The 18163-nt window shown below is 36.2% G+C and overlaps 1 protein-coding gene across 3 annotated transcripts; it reads left to right on the forward strand.

The window, feature by feature from the left end:
• The first annotated feature begins 2946 nt into the window (after positions 1-2946).
• Positions 2947-18028, forward strand: LOC106176766 (hydroxymethylglutaryl-CoA synthase 1-like). Of its 3 annotated transcripts, XM_087010260.1 has the most exons (10): positions 2961-3106; positions 3334-3435; positions 4298-4759; positions 6336-6461; positions 10941-11105; positions 12359-12524; positions 12869-13039; positions 15726-15958; positions 16285-16442; positions 17176-18028. In XM_087010260.1, the coding sequence occupies exons 2-10, from the start codon at positions 3429-3431 to the stop codon at positions 17233-17235; spliced, it is 1548 nt and encodes a 515-aa protein (XP_086866386.1). In that variant the 5' UTR covers positions 2961-3106; positions 3334-3428; the 3' UTR covers positions 17236-18028. The 3 variants fall into 3 exon arrangements, with proteins under 3 accessions (XP_013414736.2, XP_086866386.1, XP_013414738.2); XM_013559282.2 differs by lacking the exon at positions 3334-3435 and having other exon boundaries at positions 2947-3106; XM_013559284.2 differs by lacking the exons at positions 2961-3106; positions 3334-3435 and adding an exon at positions 3495-3707.
• The last annotated feature ends 135 nt before the right edge of the window (positions 18029-18163 follow it).

Raw genomic sequence — 18163 nt, forward strand, 5'->3', positions numbered from 1 at the left:
CTTGTAATAAACCAGCGCCTTATTTGCATAATCACATGGAAATTTTAAGTTATGACAAAATTGAAAATACATGTGATGTTAATCTAAATAGATGCTGATAACTCGAAGCGTCGGTTGCAGATATAAAATGTTCAAAAGTTTTTAAGTGTCTGTTATAGAATGAATTCGGTAAAATTCCCTTCCACCTTCTACTCCCCCACCCCCACCCCATCTCGCCTTTCTCCCTCCTCTCTCTCTTTCTGAATGAATGCATACTGAGAAACCAATGGCGTAACATTTTTCAAGTATTTGGAGATCCGAGTTCATGCCAGATGACAAATATACGTCATTTCCAGACATTTGGTGAGCTATAAGAACAACTGAATGTGGTTTCATATGGATGGAATAAATAGTTTTGTATTGTTATTCACCAAATATTCAAAAAGAAATTATGTGCGTGAAACTCTGGCATTTCGTAATTTCACGCAAGACCTTGGCATTTTTCGCGCACAGCTTGTTTAACCCGCACGCGCAAACGTAACAAAGCCAAAAGGGAGTATGACTTGAGTCAAAAAAATCATGAATGACTTTAAAGGAACTAAAAGTTAACTATTTCGAAAAAACAGTGTTTTAAAAGAAAATGATATGAAATTCAACGGTGGAGACCCCTAGCACGTGTTAGGTACTGCGCACTTCCAGGGGTTTCATTCGTTATCACAGGTTGTTGAGTACAGTTTCAAATAGTTAGGTATTCCTTCACCTGTGATTATAGATAAATTAAGTCATTTAGTGCAATGTCATACAATTTGCACAGCGACAAAACATTTACTGTTGCACGTGCGCGCGCGCACACACACACACACAGCACTCGCTTCTCTATAGCCACGTCGTTGGCTGCCTATCTCAAGGAACCATTTTCTTCAGTTTATGTCGATTCGAAGAAAAAGCATGTCGCTCTTAAATATCAATCGTTTTTTTTTTTTTTTTTTTTTTTGTCAATTGTTTTTTGATATATTTCAAAAGCGACCAACTCGCCAGGCGTCATTTCTGTACCGAATTACACCGTGTTTTCTCTCGAAATGGTTGATATGAAAACGTATACAATAACCAATCTGTTCACTTTGCTCTGTTTATCACTGATCAAACTATCAGTACAAGGGAGGACAGGTAATGACACCTGAAATGACATCGTTTTGACAAGTGTGCTTAAGAGCACGTCACTTGGTGCAACATATGCACGTGTTTATTAACTGATGACTTATGGAGTTCAGGGCAATATGTACAAATTGCGCAGCTCGGGTATAGATCAACGAGTATAAGTCATTGTCCTTTTCCTTAGATATAAACCCTAACGTTGGACCTAAATATTGATGTAAATTTTCCATGCCACTGGCAGGTCTCCAAAGATCTGAACTAGTTACTGTTTGTCAGACAAATTCAAGTCGCGTGCCAATATAGTAGACTACAATTTTTCTATTTTGTATAAATAATGGCGATGATAATTGTTGCCATTGTGTATTGTTCGGGCGTCAAAGTTAACAAGCATAGAAAAAAATTAAAAGCATTATATCGACATCGGGCAAATGTTTAATTTGGTGAGTCTCGGATAAAAAAGGAAATAGGGTACTGTTTGCAAGAAGGTACCCAGTGTCATAATAGAATCATACAGTGAAAATGAAAATGTTTGGTTGAATTAATGTTAAATGATCTAAATATTTTCTTGCACAAAGGAATTTTTAAAAAAGGAATAATTACCTTAAAAGTGTGTGTGCGTGTGTGTGTGTGTGTGTGTGTGTGTGTGATGCAAATATGAGCGTGAGAGAGAGAGGGAAGGGGGAAGAAAGAGACAGAGACAGAATGAAAATAAAACGGAAAAGAGAGAAAGAGAGAGAGAGAGAGAGAGGGACAACGACATACGCTTACACCAAAAAGGAAAGAAAGAAGTTAACACTGGGACCTCAGGTAGACCTATTTCATTTTCAGTTGAGTAGTCTAACCATGAAACCATGAACCTGAATGCTTTCATGTAGTCTATATTTGGGGGTTATTCTTCAGGCTTTACAAACCACGTTCGATTCCTTTTAACGTTTCAACAAATAGAACCGAGGACGCATGTATGTAGGGCCTATAGGCCTACATAAAAACTCAAGATAACCAGAGGAGACATCCTTTTTGGTCTAGGCCTACTGGTGACTTTTTATGACATCAAAAATATTTCTTCTCTCCTCAAGTTTTTCATTTTATTTTTTATTATTTAAAATATTGCTGAATCTTCATCGCAAAATAAAGTCGTTTTCATATGTAGCCTATATTAAAAATTTTCAGGAATCCAAAAGCGGCGTTGTGTTAAAAAAAGCTGTAGGCCTAGGAGTCATGCATGCATTTGAGAGATGTGATGATTTCTAAGATCCAAATGTTATAACAGTGGCGGATTTAGAGGGGGGGTCCTGACCCCCCCCCCCCCCCCCTTCGATTTCTGAAAAATATCACACTAATATTCCCCTCTTGAAGTTAGAATTTTGACCAGTTGGATCATTATTCTAAACCGTATCAAATGGCACCATTCGCCTTCTAAAATACCAAAATTTTTCGGGGACCTTCAGCGGACCCCGAACCCCTCTCTTTAATGACTTTAATATTTTGCTGTAAACCAACCAGATGAGCAGGCTTACCACGGGACGGTATATAAACAACAGACTTGTAGGCCTAAAATCATATAACACGCCTTTTTGATGAGATCGTGAATTTTATTTCTCCAAATCACGAAAAACAGTGCAAGTTATCATTAAAAGCTGCCGTCTGGTATAGCTCCCCCCCCCCCCCCCCCTTTAAATCGGCACATCGACTGTGTAAACACAGTAAAACTATCAGCAGGTATATCATGCGCTGGCTGGAGAGGCAAGAACTTTTGCGGTTGGTTCCTAAAATCGTATGATCTCGGCTCACAAGGAGCTCGAGACGTTTGATTGGATCACTATGTTAACACATGCGCAGCACCAACTTCCGTTCAAAACATCACGCCACATTTGTAGACTACATTTATTTGAAGATTCACTATATATTTGCAAAATTGAAGCTCCTAAGAAGAGGCTAAAGCTTTTGGAAGAAATTCAACTGAATCCCACATGTAAGTACGGTATTTTATATTAGTTTAATTGCAGATTGATGGTAAAGGGAAGATACAAACGTAGTGCCCAAGACTACTAGCTGTTACTAATACTACATTATATTTTGATACTCTACTACTACTACTAGTTGAACGTTGGAAGTTGAATGGAAAGCAAAGTTAACACCGTGTGTAATGATGGATTCGTGTTATACACAACTATCTGCTCCTTCATCTGTATGTTTTAGGCAAAACAAATTGTTGGGACGGTAAAAAAAAATCATTAAAACCAAACACACGGAAGTGCTCGAGACATGACCTTGACCTGAATTTCTCACCTGACATGGAAGGTAGATGTTTGTTTGGCAGGAAGGATGAGGGGATGGGGTGCTAGTTGTAGTTGCACAAGGAGCAATGTTACTAACTGTCATTTGTAAAGATGATGATGTGAAATACCACTGGGGCAGTAATGACTTACTACAATTTATGAAGTCAAAACTCCTGTATGATGCCTCATACATGTACATGATTTCCATCTTCAGTACCACATTATCAACATAAGATTCATTTTCAAACTCCACACTATATTACAGTCCAGGCAATAATATTACTCATTATGAAAGTAAGATGCTTTCAGTGATAATCAGATTCCTGCATAAATGATACTGCACCTATAGTTTGCTACTGAGACTGTCGTTTTTGAAGTGTGAATAACACATTTAGCATACAGAGTGGTGTGATTTAGCTTTTTTTTTTAGATGAGATATAGATAGCTATATAATTTCACTGTACACTACACAAATTGGGAAGGATCCTAAAGACATCATGCATTATAATGTATTGGAAATTTAATCAACGAGGCAGATAATGCATAAAGGAATGCATTCTTTATGGGGGAGTAACAGATGGTCTTGTTTTCTAGTCAGGAAGTAAGACTGATGCAGTCTATAGTAAATAAATACATATAATATTAATTTTTCACCAAAAAATAATTTAAATGCGTTGTAAATATAGTAATTGTCACTGTCCATTCACAGTCTTTTGCCTCTATGGGGTGAGGTTGGGGAGGGGGGGCAGAAAACATGCTCCCAAATTTTACATGAATCTACATGAAGCCATTCATTATGTAGCATTTAAATGTAATATAAATGATATGATTATCCCCTTTCCAATAGTATTTATTTTATGATTTTCTTTCTTTTTTTTTTTCAGTCCATAACCCAACCACAATGCCTGGTCAGAAATCAGTAAATCAGCAAAGTTGGCCACAAGATGTGGGTATTCTTGCCTTGGAGATTTACTTTCCAGCACAGTATGTGGAGCAAAATGAATTGGAGGAGTTTGATGGAGTGTCACAAGGAAAATACACCATAGGTCTTGGACAGCAGAAAATGGGATTTTGCTCCGACAGGGAGGATATTAATTCATTATGTCTGACTGTAGTACAGCGCCTCATGGAGAGAAACCAGGTTTCATATCAGGATGTAGGCAGACTTGAAGTGGGGACGGAGACTGTCATAGACAAGTCTAAAAGTGTCAAGACAGTGTTGATGCAGCTGTTTGAAGACAGCGGGAATACCAGCATAGAAGGAGTGGATACTACTAATGCATGCTATGGAGGCACCTCTGCATTGTTTAACTCTTTAAATTGGATAGAATCCAGTGCATGGGATGGTAAGGACAGTTGTTTTGCGTGCCCCCCCCCCCCCTCCCAATACACACACGCCCCCAAATCATCCCCCCCTGGATAATGCCCCCTTCCTATAGCTACATGGTAGGCTTTATATCTGTCATTTCTGCACTCCAATAAAACAATCTTCCAACGAGGTTTTAGCAGTGTTTTTAGGGGCACTAGTGCTAAAGTTGCCAAGTATAAAGCTGTTGAACATAAATCTGCACGTGTATTGCATTAAGAATTTGAAAGGGAAGCATATGAAAAGTATATTGTAACCCAGTTCCAATGTGTTTTGCTTCTGGAGAGAGATTTGGACTTTGAACTTGTTTTGCTCCTATCCAGCCACATGTGATTTTATATTGAAAGTACATGCACCTTTCAACCTAAATAGATCAGATTTCATGGAGTCATAAGACTTAAGAATAGCTGTGCAGAGGTAGAGCTTGACCCTTCTATTTATGGCATAGACAAGCCTGCTTCACCAAGACCACCATCCAACATGCAGTGTTTTGTTGTAAAATTAAGAAAATATTGGAATTACTGAATTTTTTTGAAAGAAAAGGTTATTTCATTTCATGTACTATCACAGAAACCTCTCAACAACTGAAAAATTCTGTTAGTTTCTTGAAATATATTTTTGTCATTTTAAAAGTATGTAATGCTGCAGTGCAATTTGTCCAAGCAACTTTTTGCCTGTCCCCTAAGCTTGTGTACTATTTTTACACAGACACAGCCTACGTCTTTTAAAAACATAGGGAAGTGCTTTTATGTTCTCTACATAACTATTTAGCATAAGTTCTAATGCAGATCTAGAGCTGCTGATTTGTTAAAAGTTCCTCTTTGTCACTAAAGACATTTTATCCTACATGTGGAGCACTTAAAAGTAATTCACATTGAGAGCCAAAGGAAAGCAACAAGTTCAAAGTCTTTCACAGTTCTTTGGGTGCAGCCTGATTTAGTAATTATGAAAAAGTTAAACTCAATAATGCAGTGTAATGAGAGACATTGCCTTTCCTGTAGCAGATGTTCATGTTGATACAAGTTTATTTGCACTTTGCGTGCATATATATATGTGACTGACTATTTACTCTTTACTAACTGAACTCCAGGCATTATAAACGGATTAGGCATTTACTAATGCTATTCGTGGGTCTTTTAGCACTTTTAACGACAAAACCCATGCATTAACCAACACACTGTACAATTATTTAGTACCAACATAGCAAAACCTAGCACTAACATTTATCTGCTCTGGTAGTGCTGGTTATTTTGTGAGTTATGTGGTTAATATGGGTTGTCTAATCCGTTTATAAGGCCTGAATTCTTTCTACCTATTTTCACACATTTGTGAAGAAAAGTTCATGAATAAGACATGACTACATTGTACTTTACAAAGGGCCCCCTAACAGATTCCACAGAATGATAAAATTCATTAAAAAAAGGGATGAAATTTGGGAAAGAGGGGGGAGGGGGAAAACAGTAAACATGACAGTTCAAATGATCTATATATGCACCACAAATGAATATTATTTCATTTACATCATCAATTGTATTGCCAATATATTTATATTTTAGGTCGTTATGCCATAGTAGTAGCTGGGGATATAGCAGTCTATGCTACAGGGAATGCTCGTTGTACAGGAGGGGCTGGGGCTGTGGCTATGTTACTGGGATCTCATGCACCTCTGGTGTTTGACCGAGGTAAGACGCTCAGTTTTTGCGAAATATTGTGGATCACTTTTGAGATGTTTTCATCTTCCAAAACTAAGCCACTGTTGATGTAATATCTATAAACAATGGGTATGCATGTTTATTGCAGCAATATTGCCGGAGTTTGCAAGAAAAAATTTATTGCTGCTAATTTGCAGCCATATTGCAGCAAATTTGCAAGAAAGAATTGCAGTTTGCAGTAATATTGCAGCAGGCCTGATATTTTACTAAGGTAACAGAAGAGAATCAAAGTTATGAGATGTGTGATTAAATAAGATGAAATAAAAGGATCATTTAAAATCTATTATTTATCCCTCTGAATACAAATTTATTACTGATATTTTTTATTAAATATAGAATGCATTAGACTTTAAGGGAGCTTGTGGAAGCAGTTTCTGGTATATGAATTTCCATCCTTATGAATTCAAGAAATATTTGCAATTGGATGATTAAAAAAATATCGTCAATGAGGAAACAGTTGTGACCTTTGTTAATGATTTTATTATTCATAAACTAATGTACAAGAGAAAGGCAACCTTTTACATGTGGTCCTCCTTAAGTGGTCTCTCTGTTTAAAGAGCTGGTTGTATACAGTGCTTTCTGAATAACCTGAAGGTCACAGGTATCATCTCAAACATTGAACTTTGTACCCTGCTTTTATTTACATTTAGTCAGTCAATCTCTAGTTATTATTGCTGCCTGTCAATCGAAAAGGGCACTGGGTAGATATTTCCATGTCTTGTGATTAATGGGAAAAAGTTTATGAAGTGTTTGAGTAGGGAGTTGAGTTCTTTGTTATCTGGTTGATTGGTTTATCTTGTTTACCTCAATGTGCAGGGATTTTTAAATATTAACCTGCACAGAGAAAAAATTGGGAGTCAAAACTCTAAACATCAAACAGATTTGCTAATTCTCGCGAGATAATTGTTTTCACCTATAACATTATTCATCTAATTAAGGTGTAAATTGAAATAGGAGGAAGCCTAAACGTGAACAAATGCTGATACCAAATCAAAGTGCAAAATGTAAATTGTGTCACAGTATGTGAGAAAGTTCAGCTAATATATAACCAGAATAGGTATGCTTAACTTATTACAGTAGGAAGAGTCCAAGGGTAGGGTCCAAAGTCCAACTGACCCAGTTTGTATTGGCACCAGTGCCAAAATTTTGAGCCTTAATCCCATGTTAATCTTGTATTGACAGATCACTGAGACATCCTAGGTAGCTAGCTATCTAGGGATGTTTGAATTTTGATATATAACATATGCACTGATTTGACACCTACAAGTTCCATTAATCACTTTACTTATGAGTTACTTATTAATGCGTTGGGGTTAGATTTTATAATAACTCAGTCATTGATCTACTTCTTGATTTGTACCCATTTTTACACATTTTGTTGAAATGACCCTTTTTCTCCAAGAAAGGAACAAAATGTTTTGCCTTAAATACTCAATTTTGGTTGCAACCAACATTTATGATTTGATGATTTGATTTTACTTTAAACCTTCAGAAACAAGAGAAACCCTTTCATTGCCACGCTGTTGGCACCAGTACTCTTTATGAATTGTCAACCATGTCTGCTCACTGTGTAAAAGGTAAAAAAGACGTTGTGCTTATGTAAGTCACTCTGACCCATGAGATGGATCACATTACAGTCAGCCCAATTCTTCAGAAACATATTCTTTTAGCATTATATAGTGAAAATGGTCAATAAAAAAGAGAGGAAAAAAATAATTATAATCAAATACATGTTGCTCTCAGGTCTATTTTTGGACCAAAAGCAATTGGGATGGTTTTCTAGATTTAAAAAAAATCCTCTAAAGAAAACATGGTTGTTTGATTGTGTATCATTGACAGTTTCTTTCATCTGAAATATTTGTGCCAGGGGGTATTCCAGGAAAATTGATGTTTTGGTCATATGAGAACATTTGTTTAGATTGTAACCAAACTGTGGGCAAAGCCATTAAACAAGTTCGTGTGGCTCAGATTTCTGTTTGAAAGGATTGGATCCAAGCTGATATCAGCTTATGTTTTTGCTGCATCTTTATATTTTCACTTTTACTCTACATGATAGATGGGTTGGATATTTCAAATAATGCAGAGAATTGCTTGCTACCCTTTCTCAGGGGTACATTTGACTGTGTGTGTGTGTGTGTGTGTGTGTGTGTGTGTGTGTGTGTGTGTAAGATAGAGAGAGAGCAGTGGCAGATTTATGGGGGGTGTCAGGGGGTCCAGACTGCCATCTTGGATTTCTGAAAAATTAAAATTTTGACGAGCTGAATCATAGTTCTAAATTGAACCAAATTGCACTCTCCGCCCTCTCAAATACCAAAATGTTTCCCCATGCCAAGGAGGGGGGGCACAGCTTCCCATCCACAGACCCCCCCCCCTTTCAAATAATCATGGATCTGCCCCTGGAGCGAGATGGGGGGATTAAACAATTTTAATGCCAAAATGACATCTGATCAGCTTTCTAGGTGAGGGACCCCTAGGAAATGCATCCTTTTATCTGATTATACAAACTGCTCAGGTAACATAAGCTCATTGCAAGCATATTAAAACAGGCCAGGTGTTGGAAACTGTGTGGTTATTTCTTATCTCTTCCTTTTCCTTATTTAAATCCGTAGTGTTCATTCAGCTTATGAGTCTGATGGATTAAATCCAATTAATCCATTACAAGCACTTTTACCCTTTAGTCTTTCCAGTTTGTAGAGCCCAGGTTGTGTTAAACTGGGTTTCTATACCTAGATCAATCTAACAGGATCGATCCATCTCCCTGGGGTTTCTCACTAAATTGCTTTCAGCTTAAGTAGCCTACAGAAGTTGCCTAATGATAGTTAATTACCCCCTAGTGGCTTCAGTAGGCATGAAAGATATCTAAGCCACTTGAGTTTATTGCAATTTAGCGGGAACCCCCTAGGAGATAGATCGATCCACTGTTAGTACGATAGTGTCTGGGAATGGTCCTTAAAACAGATTGCCTTTACACACAATGGGTAGATAGAGCATACAAGCCATGTAACAACCCCTCCCCCACCATCATTCAAAACAATTAGCCCTAGATGACTCCTTAACAAGTGCTCCTTTCTGGAACTATCCAGTTACAATATTGACCTGGAGGTGACCCATGCAGGAGGGATGTTATGTAATGTGTAGAGAGTGTTACCAAGCAATACCCCAGAGGCTGCCAGAGCAGCTCAAGTGGTTTTGTATTGTCCTTGGAACTAAGGCAAGGTGGTGTGGGGTATCAGAAACCATCAATGAAGTAATGAGGAATGCTAGCTGGGGTCCTGGGTTACATGGCAGATCATTATGCATGCAATATCTTCATCTAATTATAATGAACAAAAGAAATTGTTTTAAATAGAGAAGCAAAAAAAAAAAAAGGAAAAATAGTGAATTGTACATGTAAGAAAGTTTTTATGTGTCTCTTATTGTTGGACATGCTTGTTTAGTTTTGATGACTGTAGCAGATCTAAAACAAAATCATAGAGGCAAGGCATAACAAAGAATGCTTGCTGCATGGTGTTGAAAGTTAAGGCAAGCTTTGATGGCAATAATGGCAATATCTTTAAAGGGTAGAATATTACTTCAGAATCCATAAGTCTATTTTGGTCACGGTGTCTCCAGGGATCATATCCCACCATTTCCCACAAGCTGACATAGTTTTAAATCCGGCCCAGGTTTCCTGTTGTTTACTGGTGGCACAGCAGTCCAACTCGTTTTCCTGCCCCTGATCCCGGGTACAAGTGAAACATTATAGCAGAATGCTTTAGTTGCAAAGAGTTTGTGGTCAATTAAAATTTCTGCAGTGTTGAGCAGTAAAACTCATTATATATCATACATCTTTTTATGTACTTAAAACATATCTGGGTTTCATTAAGAAATTAAAGATTGCAAGAAGTAACAGCTTCACATTTAATAGACTGTATTTTTTCATAGTAAAAAATGAAATATGAAAACCATCTTTCTGGTGAAAAATTTTGTGTTGTCGCAAAAATATTGTATTCTGTGGAGGGTAAGGTTTTCACTGCTGGGGATGGAAGTCTTTAAAGGAATATAGGTAAAATCTGGTTCCAGTGGGTGGTTTTATTTGGCCTGAAAAAGAATTTTCTCTGAAAGTCAACTGGTTCATTACAATCCACTTAATACTGTTAAAAAATAATGCAGTGATTGAACTTGGTGTTTTACTTCTTTGAAACCTTCATTTTTCTGAACAAAGGAACTTAAAATCTCTGTAGATTCAATTGGGAATTTTAAGACAATTTTCAGTAAACCACATTTTGGACAGATTCCTGTTGTCACCTTCATACATTAGATGATTGTTATGTGAAAGTTGTCCTTGACAGTCATAAGTGATGCATAGATCATGCTTTAAGTCAGCTTGAAAGTGCAATAAACATCAACAATCAAAACACTGAAGATCATATCAGTCAATATTTATTCTGTGGCTTATTTTGTTCTTAGGTTTGCGTAGCACGCACATGCAGCATGTTTACGACTTCTACAAGCCTGATATGTCCTCCGAATACCCCGTTGTTGATGGGAAGCTCTCCATACAGTGTTACCTAGGCGCCCTGGACAGATGCTATCAAACTTACTGTCAGAAAGCCGAGGCGTGTTTAAAACAAGGTGAGATCTAGATACAGTGACATTTCACATGGTCAACAAATTGTTTACTTTTTGTCTAATGATTAACCCTGATGGAGGATGTGTCCGAAATTTGTCCCATGCCCTCGTTCATTTTAATGCTGAACCATCTGGATTTACAAAGTGTGAAGTAACTGGGTAGAAATAGTTTTCACACTGCATTATTGTTGGAGCATTCAATTTTTTGGTAGGGGTATTGATTTTATTTTTCATTTCGTAATTTTCTGTTAAGATGTGAGGAATTGGCTCACCAAAAAATTATGCAGAAAATTTCAGTTAAAAAAAAGCAAAAAAAAAAATTGATCCCTTAACTAGTGTACTGAAGTACCCCGTGAGAGTCCAGGTTTAATTTTTATCATTAAAATGTGTACAGAGTGTTACACTGTGTTTATGCCACTTGCAGTTTCAATAATGTAATCTAATGCACTTGATAACTCTTGCCTCCTGCCTTCTCTAAACTAGTGTTGTTGGTGGTATGGACCAAAGTCCCCTGTCAACTGGATCACACTGCAGTGAGTCACCTGTGTAGGTTGAAAGATATTGAAAAGATTCTCCCATTTTGCCCTCCTTTTCACCTGAAACTTTGCACTTTGAGCCCTGTTGATTTTGTTGTCAGCACAGAATTCCTGCTGAGAGAAGGCATTATTGACAAAAAAGACTTGGTTAGTCATTCTTCTGTAATATGATTGAAAATGACTTTCATATGGGTAAATAGCACACTATATTTCGTTCTTTGTTCAAAAAAAAAATCTATCTCAAGTTATAAACCTAAATGAGTTTTTCTGACTCTCGGCACATTTTTGACTTTTTGGGCGCCAAAAATATAATTTTTGAGATCAATGCAGAGGGCCCTCTGGACCCCATGCCATATTTAAGACTTTTTCCACTAAATGGCAGCCCCATCCCTATATAAACTTGAATAAAATACAGGTGATAGATTTTCCTTGGCTGTTTTTGTTTATTCATAGGTTTTGCAGAGACGCTGTTGCAGTAGCCATTTGAAAACTTGAAAAAGATTCTTACCACAATTTGATAAATTTGTCATCAACTTAGCATTCTTTTGAAAAGAATGTTTTGGTTACCATGTCACTTACTACCAAATAAATAAATAAATAAAATTTAAATAAAATGAAATAAAATAAAATAAAGTATTTGAAAGGAAAATCTAAAATAGCAGTGCTATTGTACATTAATAGTTTAAACCATTCACTGGAATCCTCCCTATTATTTTGCAGAGAACCTTGGCTCCCATTTTTCTCTAGACAGCAGTGCCTTCTTTGCCTTCCACACACCCTACTGCAAACTGGTTCAGAAGTCACTGGCAAGGCTGATGCTCAATGACTTTCTCAGGGACCCAGACGCAGGGGCCAATCCTAAATATTCAGGTTTAGAAGCTGTGAGGTATGGAGAAGAGAAACATTATCAAATACTTAGATGACATTATATGTTGTTATCATTGCTTACATCACATATGGTTGAAAAAATATATATATTGTTTGACCTGTTGAAGTAAGATTGGTATTTACAATAGTGTTATGAAAACTGTTTGAATATACAATAAATGTTGTATTAGCAGTCCTTTTTATCACAGTTGAGAAAACAGTAAATACTATTGTAGAAACTCTGTTGAAGTTGTATATTGTTACTTTATGTTGAATGTTGATTATTGTAGAGGAGTAAAGCTTCAAGATACTTAAGAAAAAAGATAAACGTTTTAGTTTTGTTTTGAAATCTCTCTCTCTCAGGGGAGTAAAACTTGAAGATACTTACTTTGACCGTGATGTGGAAAAGGCCGTTATGGTGGCCAGTCAGTCTTTGTATAAGGAGAAGACAGAACCCACTTTGTCTGTAGCTAAACAGGTTGGCAACATGTACACCCCTTCTCTTTACGGAGGACTGGCATCCATTTTAGGAAGGTGAGGTATACTTCATTTATTTTTTTTTTTTTTCCAAATAAAAATTTACATCACATATGTAAAGGTTCACACACCAAAATAAAACGAGAAAAATGGGAGGGCCTAGCTAAGCTAGTTAACAAATGTGGTAAAAGTTAATCATGAGTGATGTGTGACATTTTTTAAATCAAACTAAGCCTGCTTACTTTTTTTAAACAGGGACACAACAATAGCAGTAATGAAAGACAAACAGTTGCTTGCCATTAATCATTGTACTACTTTTGTGGATTTAACAAGTATTATTAACTAGGCTTGAATAACAAAATGGGCAGAGCAGGTGAATTTTGGTCATGCTAAATGAAAGCCTTAGACTGGGTTCCCATGTTGAGATCGATCCATCTGAGCTTTACTAGGCATGACAGACATTTAAGCCAGTCAAGTTGACAGCAATTTAGTGAGACTCCCTAGGGAGATGGATCAATCCAAGTTTCTGTGGGAATAGTCCCTTAAGTAACAAAATTTCTTGCAGCTAATCCTCTATTTTGTCAAAACATTGAATTTTTTCACTGAAACAGCAATGTAAATGAAGTAGTAAAAAGTACAAATATACTTGTGATTTTATGAGTTTTTTTTTTTCCTTTCACAATCAGGAAGCTATATAGTAAAAAGTAGAAATACACATTTAATTTTAGATTTTTTTTCCCTTTCACAACCAGGAAGCTACGTAGGAGAATGCTGGAAGCAAAAGTTGTTAAAATACAAATATTAGTTGCTGTCTTCATTTTAGTTTCAGTAAATTTGTAAGTTACAGCCATTCTAGGACCACATCCTGCCTGTCCTGAATACAGGGCTCCAATCTGAAATGTCTTGCTGGACTGGATTCTGGATTTATTTTTGACATATACATATATATCTTGCAGCTGTACAGAAAATATTTCTGATGCCAGCAGACAGATTAAATAAATAAATGTCTGAAAGAAGTTTGGTTTGGTATATTGATAAAAAAAAAAAAATTGCGGTAAACCTAAACATATGAATGGGTATTTTAGATCACTTATTGCATTGTAGGAAAGAGATTGTAAATAATTTAATAAAATTGAAAATGACTTTTTTTGAATTATTTAAACATGTCAGGTTAATAAACTAGACCCTTCCAAGTCTTCTGTTTCTAATCTGTACTCTATTCTCTGCGAAATAATTGCCATACTTTCACTAGGAAGCTGCAATATATTTACAGGCCCTTTTCTTGTCCCTCTTCCTAGAAATCATTTCTATTTTTTCTGCGTGGCTACAGGGCAATCTGCTGCTGCTTTTCATTGTATTTTTATACCAGCCATTTAAGCACTTCAGTTTCCTGGATATTGTTGCTAACACAACACACATTAGTGTGAAATATATCTTTACAAGTCTCAAAGTATTTTTCCGTGCTAGGGGAATTTAGTACTTGCAATATGTTTTATTGGGGAGTATTTGGTGTCACATGTGTGTAGATGTGTTCAACTACTTTGTTCAGAGCTCCTTGGTTTCCATTCTGTTATATGAATTATTTTAACTAAATTATTGTATTCTTCTGGTGATGTCTGTGTAAAGGAAATTCTCTTCTTGATTGCAAATGATCCAGTGTACATATTTAAAGAATGTCTGTGATATATATATTAAAAGTAAAATTGTTCTTCCTGTACGAGTATATATTATATATAATAAAAAGAAAAAAAAAAACAGCAGCTATTTTGCCCCGACCGGTTTCATTCTTTCTTATATATATATTCTTTTTGTAACTATTTTAATCTGGCAAGTTTCTGAGTATCCAAGAGGTATATCTATTTCTAAAATATTTTCCATTTACTTAAAGTAGGAACTTCTAGTGTAATAAGTGCAGCAGCTGCCTTTCTCACTTCTGGTCAGACTTCCACAAACAAGGTGATTATGACTGGAAATATCCCCTATCCCTAGACCACTGACCAAGTTGAATGTTTCCACAGGGCTTCTTGGACTTAATAGAGCTGGTTTATTGTCTACAGTGTGGATTGCACTTGCCCCAGTCTGTTCTGGTGAACATTAAATGTGCACTAAATTAATACCCTGTTTTCCAAGAGTTACAAAACATTTATGTCAATTTCCTTCTACGGTTGTAACTAGCAGTTAATGTTAGGGCCTGACCTCGTGTGATTTATTGCGGATAACTACTGGAACATTGTCCTTTGTGGTTGATAAGAGGTGTTAAGATGAAACTCAAACATTTTGTCCAAGATACTGATGGCATCCCTCCCCAAGCAACACACACACGCACATACACACACACACACACACACACACACACACACATATGAAAAAGAGAAAAAAAACATAGGAGTGAAGCTAGAATTGAAATATATCCACATATGTCACTACCAAAATTTCAATTTACTGTTCAGTGCACGAAATATGTATTTTGTGTTTCTGCATATGCACATGAACAATATCGAGATGGTTATTAGTCCACCTGTTCAAACAAACCAATACAACTGAATGCGATTAATCCAGTTTATTGGCAATGTTATAAGTCAAGCATATAAAATATCTATCCCTTGGAAAAATTCAATTGGTTTAAACGTATAGAAATTAAAGTTGGAATTGTGGTGTTCTAAATATATATTGAATATATTGATCCAAGTGAAGAAAAACCTGTCATTGTCACATAAAATGCAGTCCTTTCTTTCTATTTCAGCTACTCCTGCAGTGAGCTAGCAGGCAAGAGGGTGACTCTGTTCTCCTATGGCTCTGGCCTGGCTTCTTCCATGTTCTCTCTTCACTTCTCAGAAGATGCCAGTCCAGGATCTCAGCTAGAGAGGGTGTGTTTGTCCCTCTGTGATCTCCAGGAAAGACTAGATTCTAGGAAAAAGATGCCACCCGCTGATTTTGATAAGATGATGAAGCTTAGGGAGGAAACTCACCACAAAGGTATTGAAACAGTTTTGAGTATTATAATCAAGTCAAGTTTGAATTATTTATTTACTTGGCAGTGATTGTTTGACAAGTTGTTATATTATTTTGATATCGAAAAAATTTGCATCTTTAAGATTTTGTTTTAGATGAATGATATTAGAAATAAGCTGATTGGTTATTCTCTTTTTTAATGTTAAACAGGTCAAGTGAAAGACATTTACTTCCAAATGGTAGAGCACTCATTGTCGTATTCTGAAAATTTCTTATGTCATAATGTGCGAAGAATTTTAAGTCTATATAGGAAAAAAGTCAACATTTTAAGAAGAAAAATTTTTCTCCAGCTCCATACACCCCAGTAGGTGATGTGGAGGCATTATTCCCAGGAACATGGTATCTCACAGAGGTAGACAGTAAACATCGCAGGAAATATGAACGCAAAGCTCTAGCACAAGCCACAAGCATTCCATCTTCTCCTGTAGCAGCTGCAGCCCCAGTGTCTGTAAGTATCCGTTCATAGGATGTATGGGATAGGATAAGAAAAAATTCAGTGACTAGACCCAGTACATACAATTTTCCAAATGGTCAACTCACTAGTAAGTTTTATACCTAAAAACCCCCCAAGTATCCAAAATTTTATTTGGCCTCTAATGTGAGACCATATGAAACCCATGTAACTGAGATGTTATCAGGCTTTTTGAATCATTATTGCAGACTCCTACAACCATTTTAAAAACTAATTTATTGCATGTAATTGAATTTGATTTCCCAGTGCAAGTCCCAATGTCTGGCCTCTACTGTTAAGCTGGTCCCCACACCCAGATCAGAACCTGAATTTTCAACTTTGAAAAATGTCTCCCGCAGTCCCACCATTTTCCATATGGTGTTGCCATGGCATCATGGCCTGTTAAGAAAATTTGGCGTCTGAGGTTTTATGTGCACTTGTCGCGTTTGTTACTTGGTATGATGTATGGATCTGGCAATACAAAGCTTTTGACAGACTGTAATTACTTCAGCGAAGAGAAATGCACAATATGACACATGGCGTGGAATTTGTTCCTCCATTGCCACCCCAGACATTTCACCTGTCCCTAGTTTTCATTGTTTGCAATAGAATTTTTAAGAAATTATTCACCCCTTTTTATTTTGTTTAACAGAAAAAGTGTCGGGAATGATTTGGTATTTTGTACATTAGATTGGCACTTAATTCTGTTTTTAATTTTTTTTCTTTCCAGGTAAAAGGGCTTCCCACCACATCTGCACAAGCTGTTGCTGCCTCTACAACTTCAAATTGACATAAGTTAAATTTCTAGGAAAAAAGCTCAAATTAAGACCTTTATACTTCTTTGCTTACATTCATAATATATAAAAATTCAGTATTGGTTTTAATCAATTTTAGTATGGAGTTATATAACTAATATTTTTATGACAACTTATGTTTATGCTCCGTAGGCAAAATTAGGTTGATGTAGCATATGTGTTGGTGCATATATGTATATTACAATAATAATAAATATTAAACAGGGGTGGACACTAAATTTACTGATTTTGTGAAGTTTTTATTCACAGACATCTCACATACATAATATGTCAAAATAGTGAAAATGCCAAACTAATTTGTATTGTTTTGTTTGTTAAGAATTTTTTAAAGTTTTCCATTGGTTTTGATATTGCTTTGTGAGTCACTTTTGTATAGCATTTAAATATTAGCGTATACAATTTAATGTGTCACATCTCTTTTGAGGTCACATGTTTTTCTTGTGTGTTGAAATGGAGAATGTTCAGCATTTAGAATATTTCAGAATTTCTCATGTACCACAGCATCAGTGAGTTGGAACTGACAAGTTTTAAAAACTTTTCATGTCAGATTGTATGCTGATAAAAACTACTATAGAGCAGTAAGAGATGTGATAGAGCCTCAATATGTTCAGTGATTTTAGCACCTCGTGCAAACTGATTTGGAGATTATTTGTCTAATTCAAATGGGGTTTGAATTAAGTTGCCTGTACGCATTTATGCTGAAGTGTATGTATGCAACATTTGTGATTTCTAAAATGGATGGAAATAAAATATTTTTATTAAAAGATAGACATTCTTCTGTGAGTAAAGAGCAGTGACTGTATTCCGATTTGATGAGAACGGAATATTTTAGACAAATGAAATGCTGTACAGAAGTTAATAATATTTGGCTTATGTAAGGATCCTTGTACAAATATTTATATA

This window comes from Lingula anatina, chromosome 1 (assembly GCF_051362555.1).
Source record: "Lingula anatina isolate TDL-2025a chromosome 1, LinAna3.0, whole genome shotgun sequence".
Lineage (NCBI taxonomy): Eukaryota > Metazoa > Brachiopoda > Lingulata > Lingulida > Lingulidae > Lingula > Lingula anatina.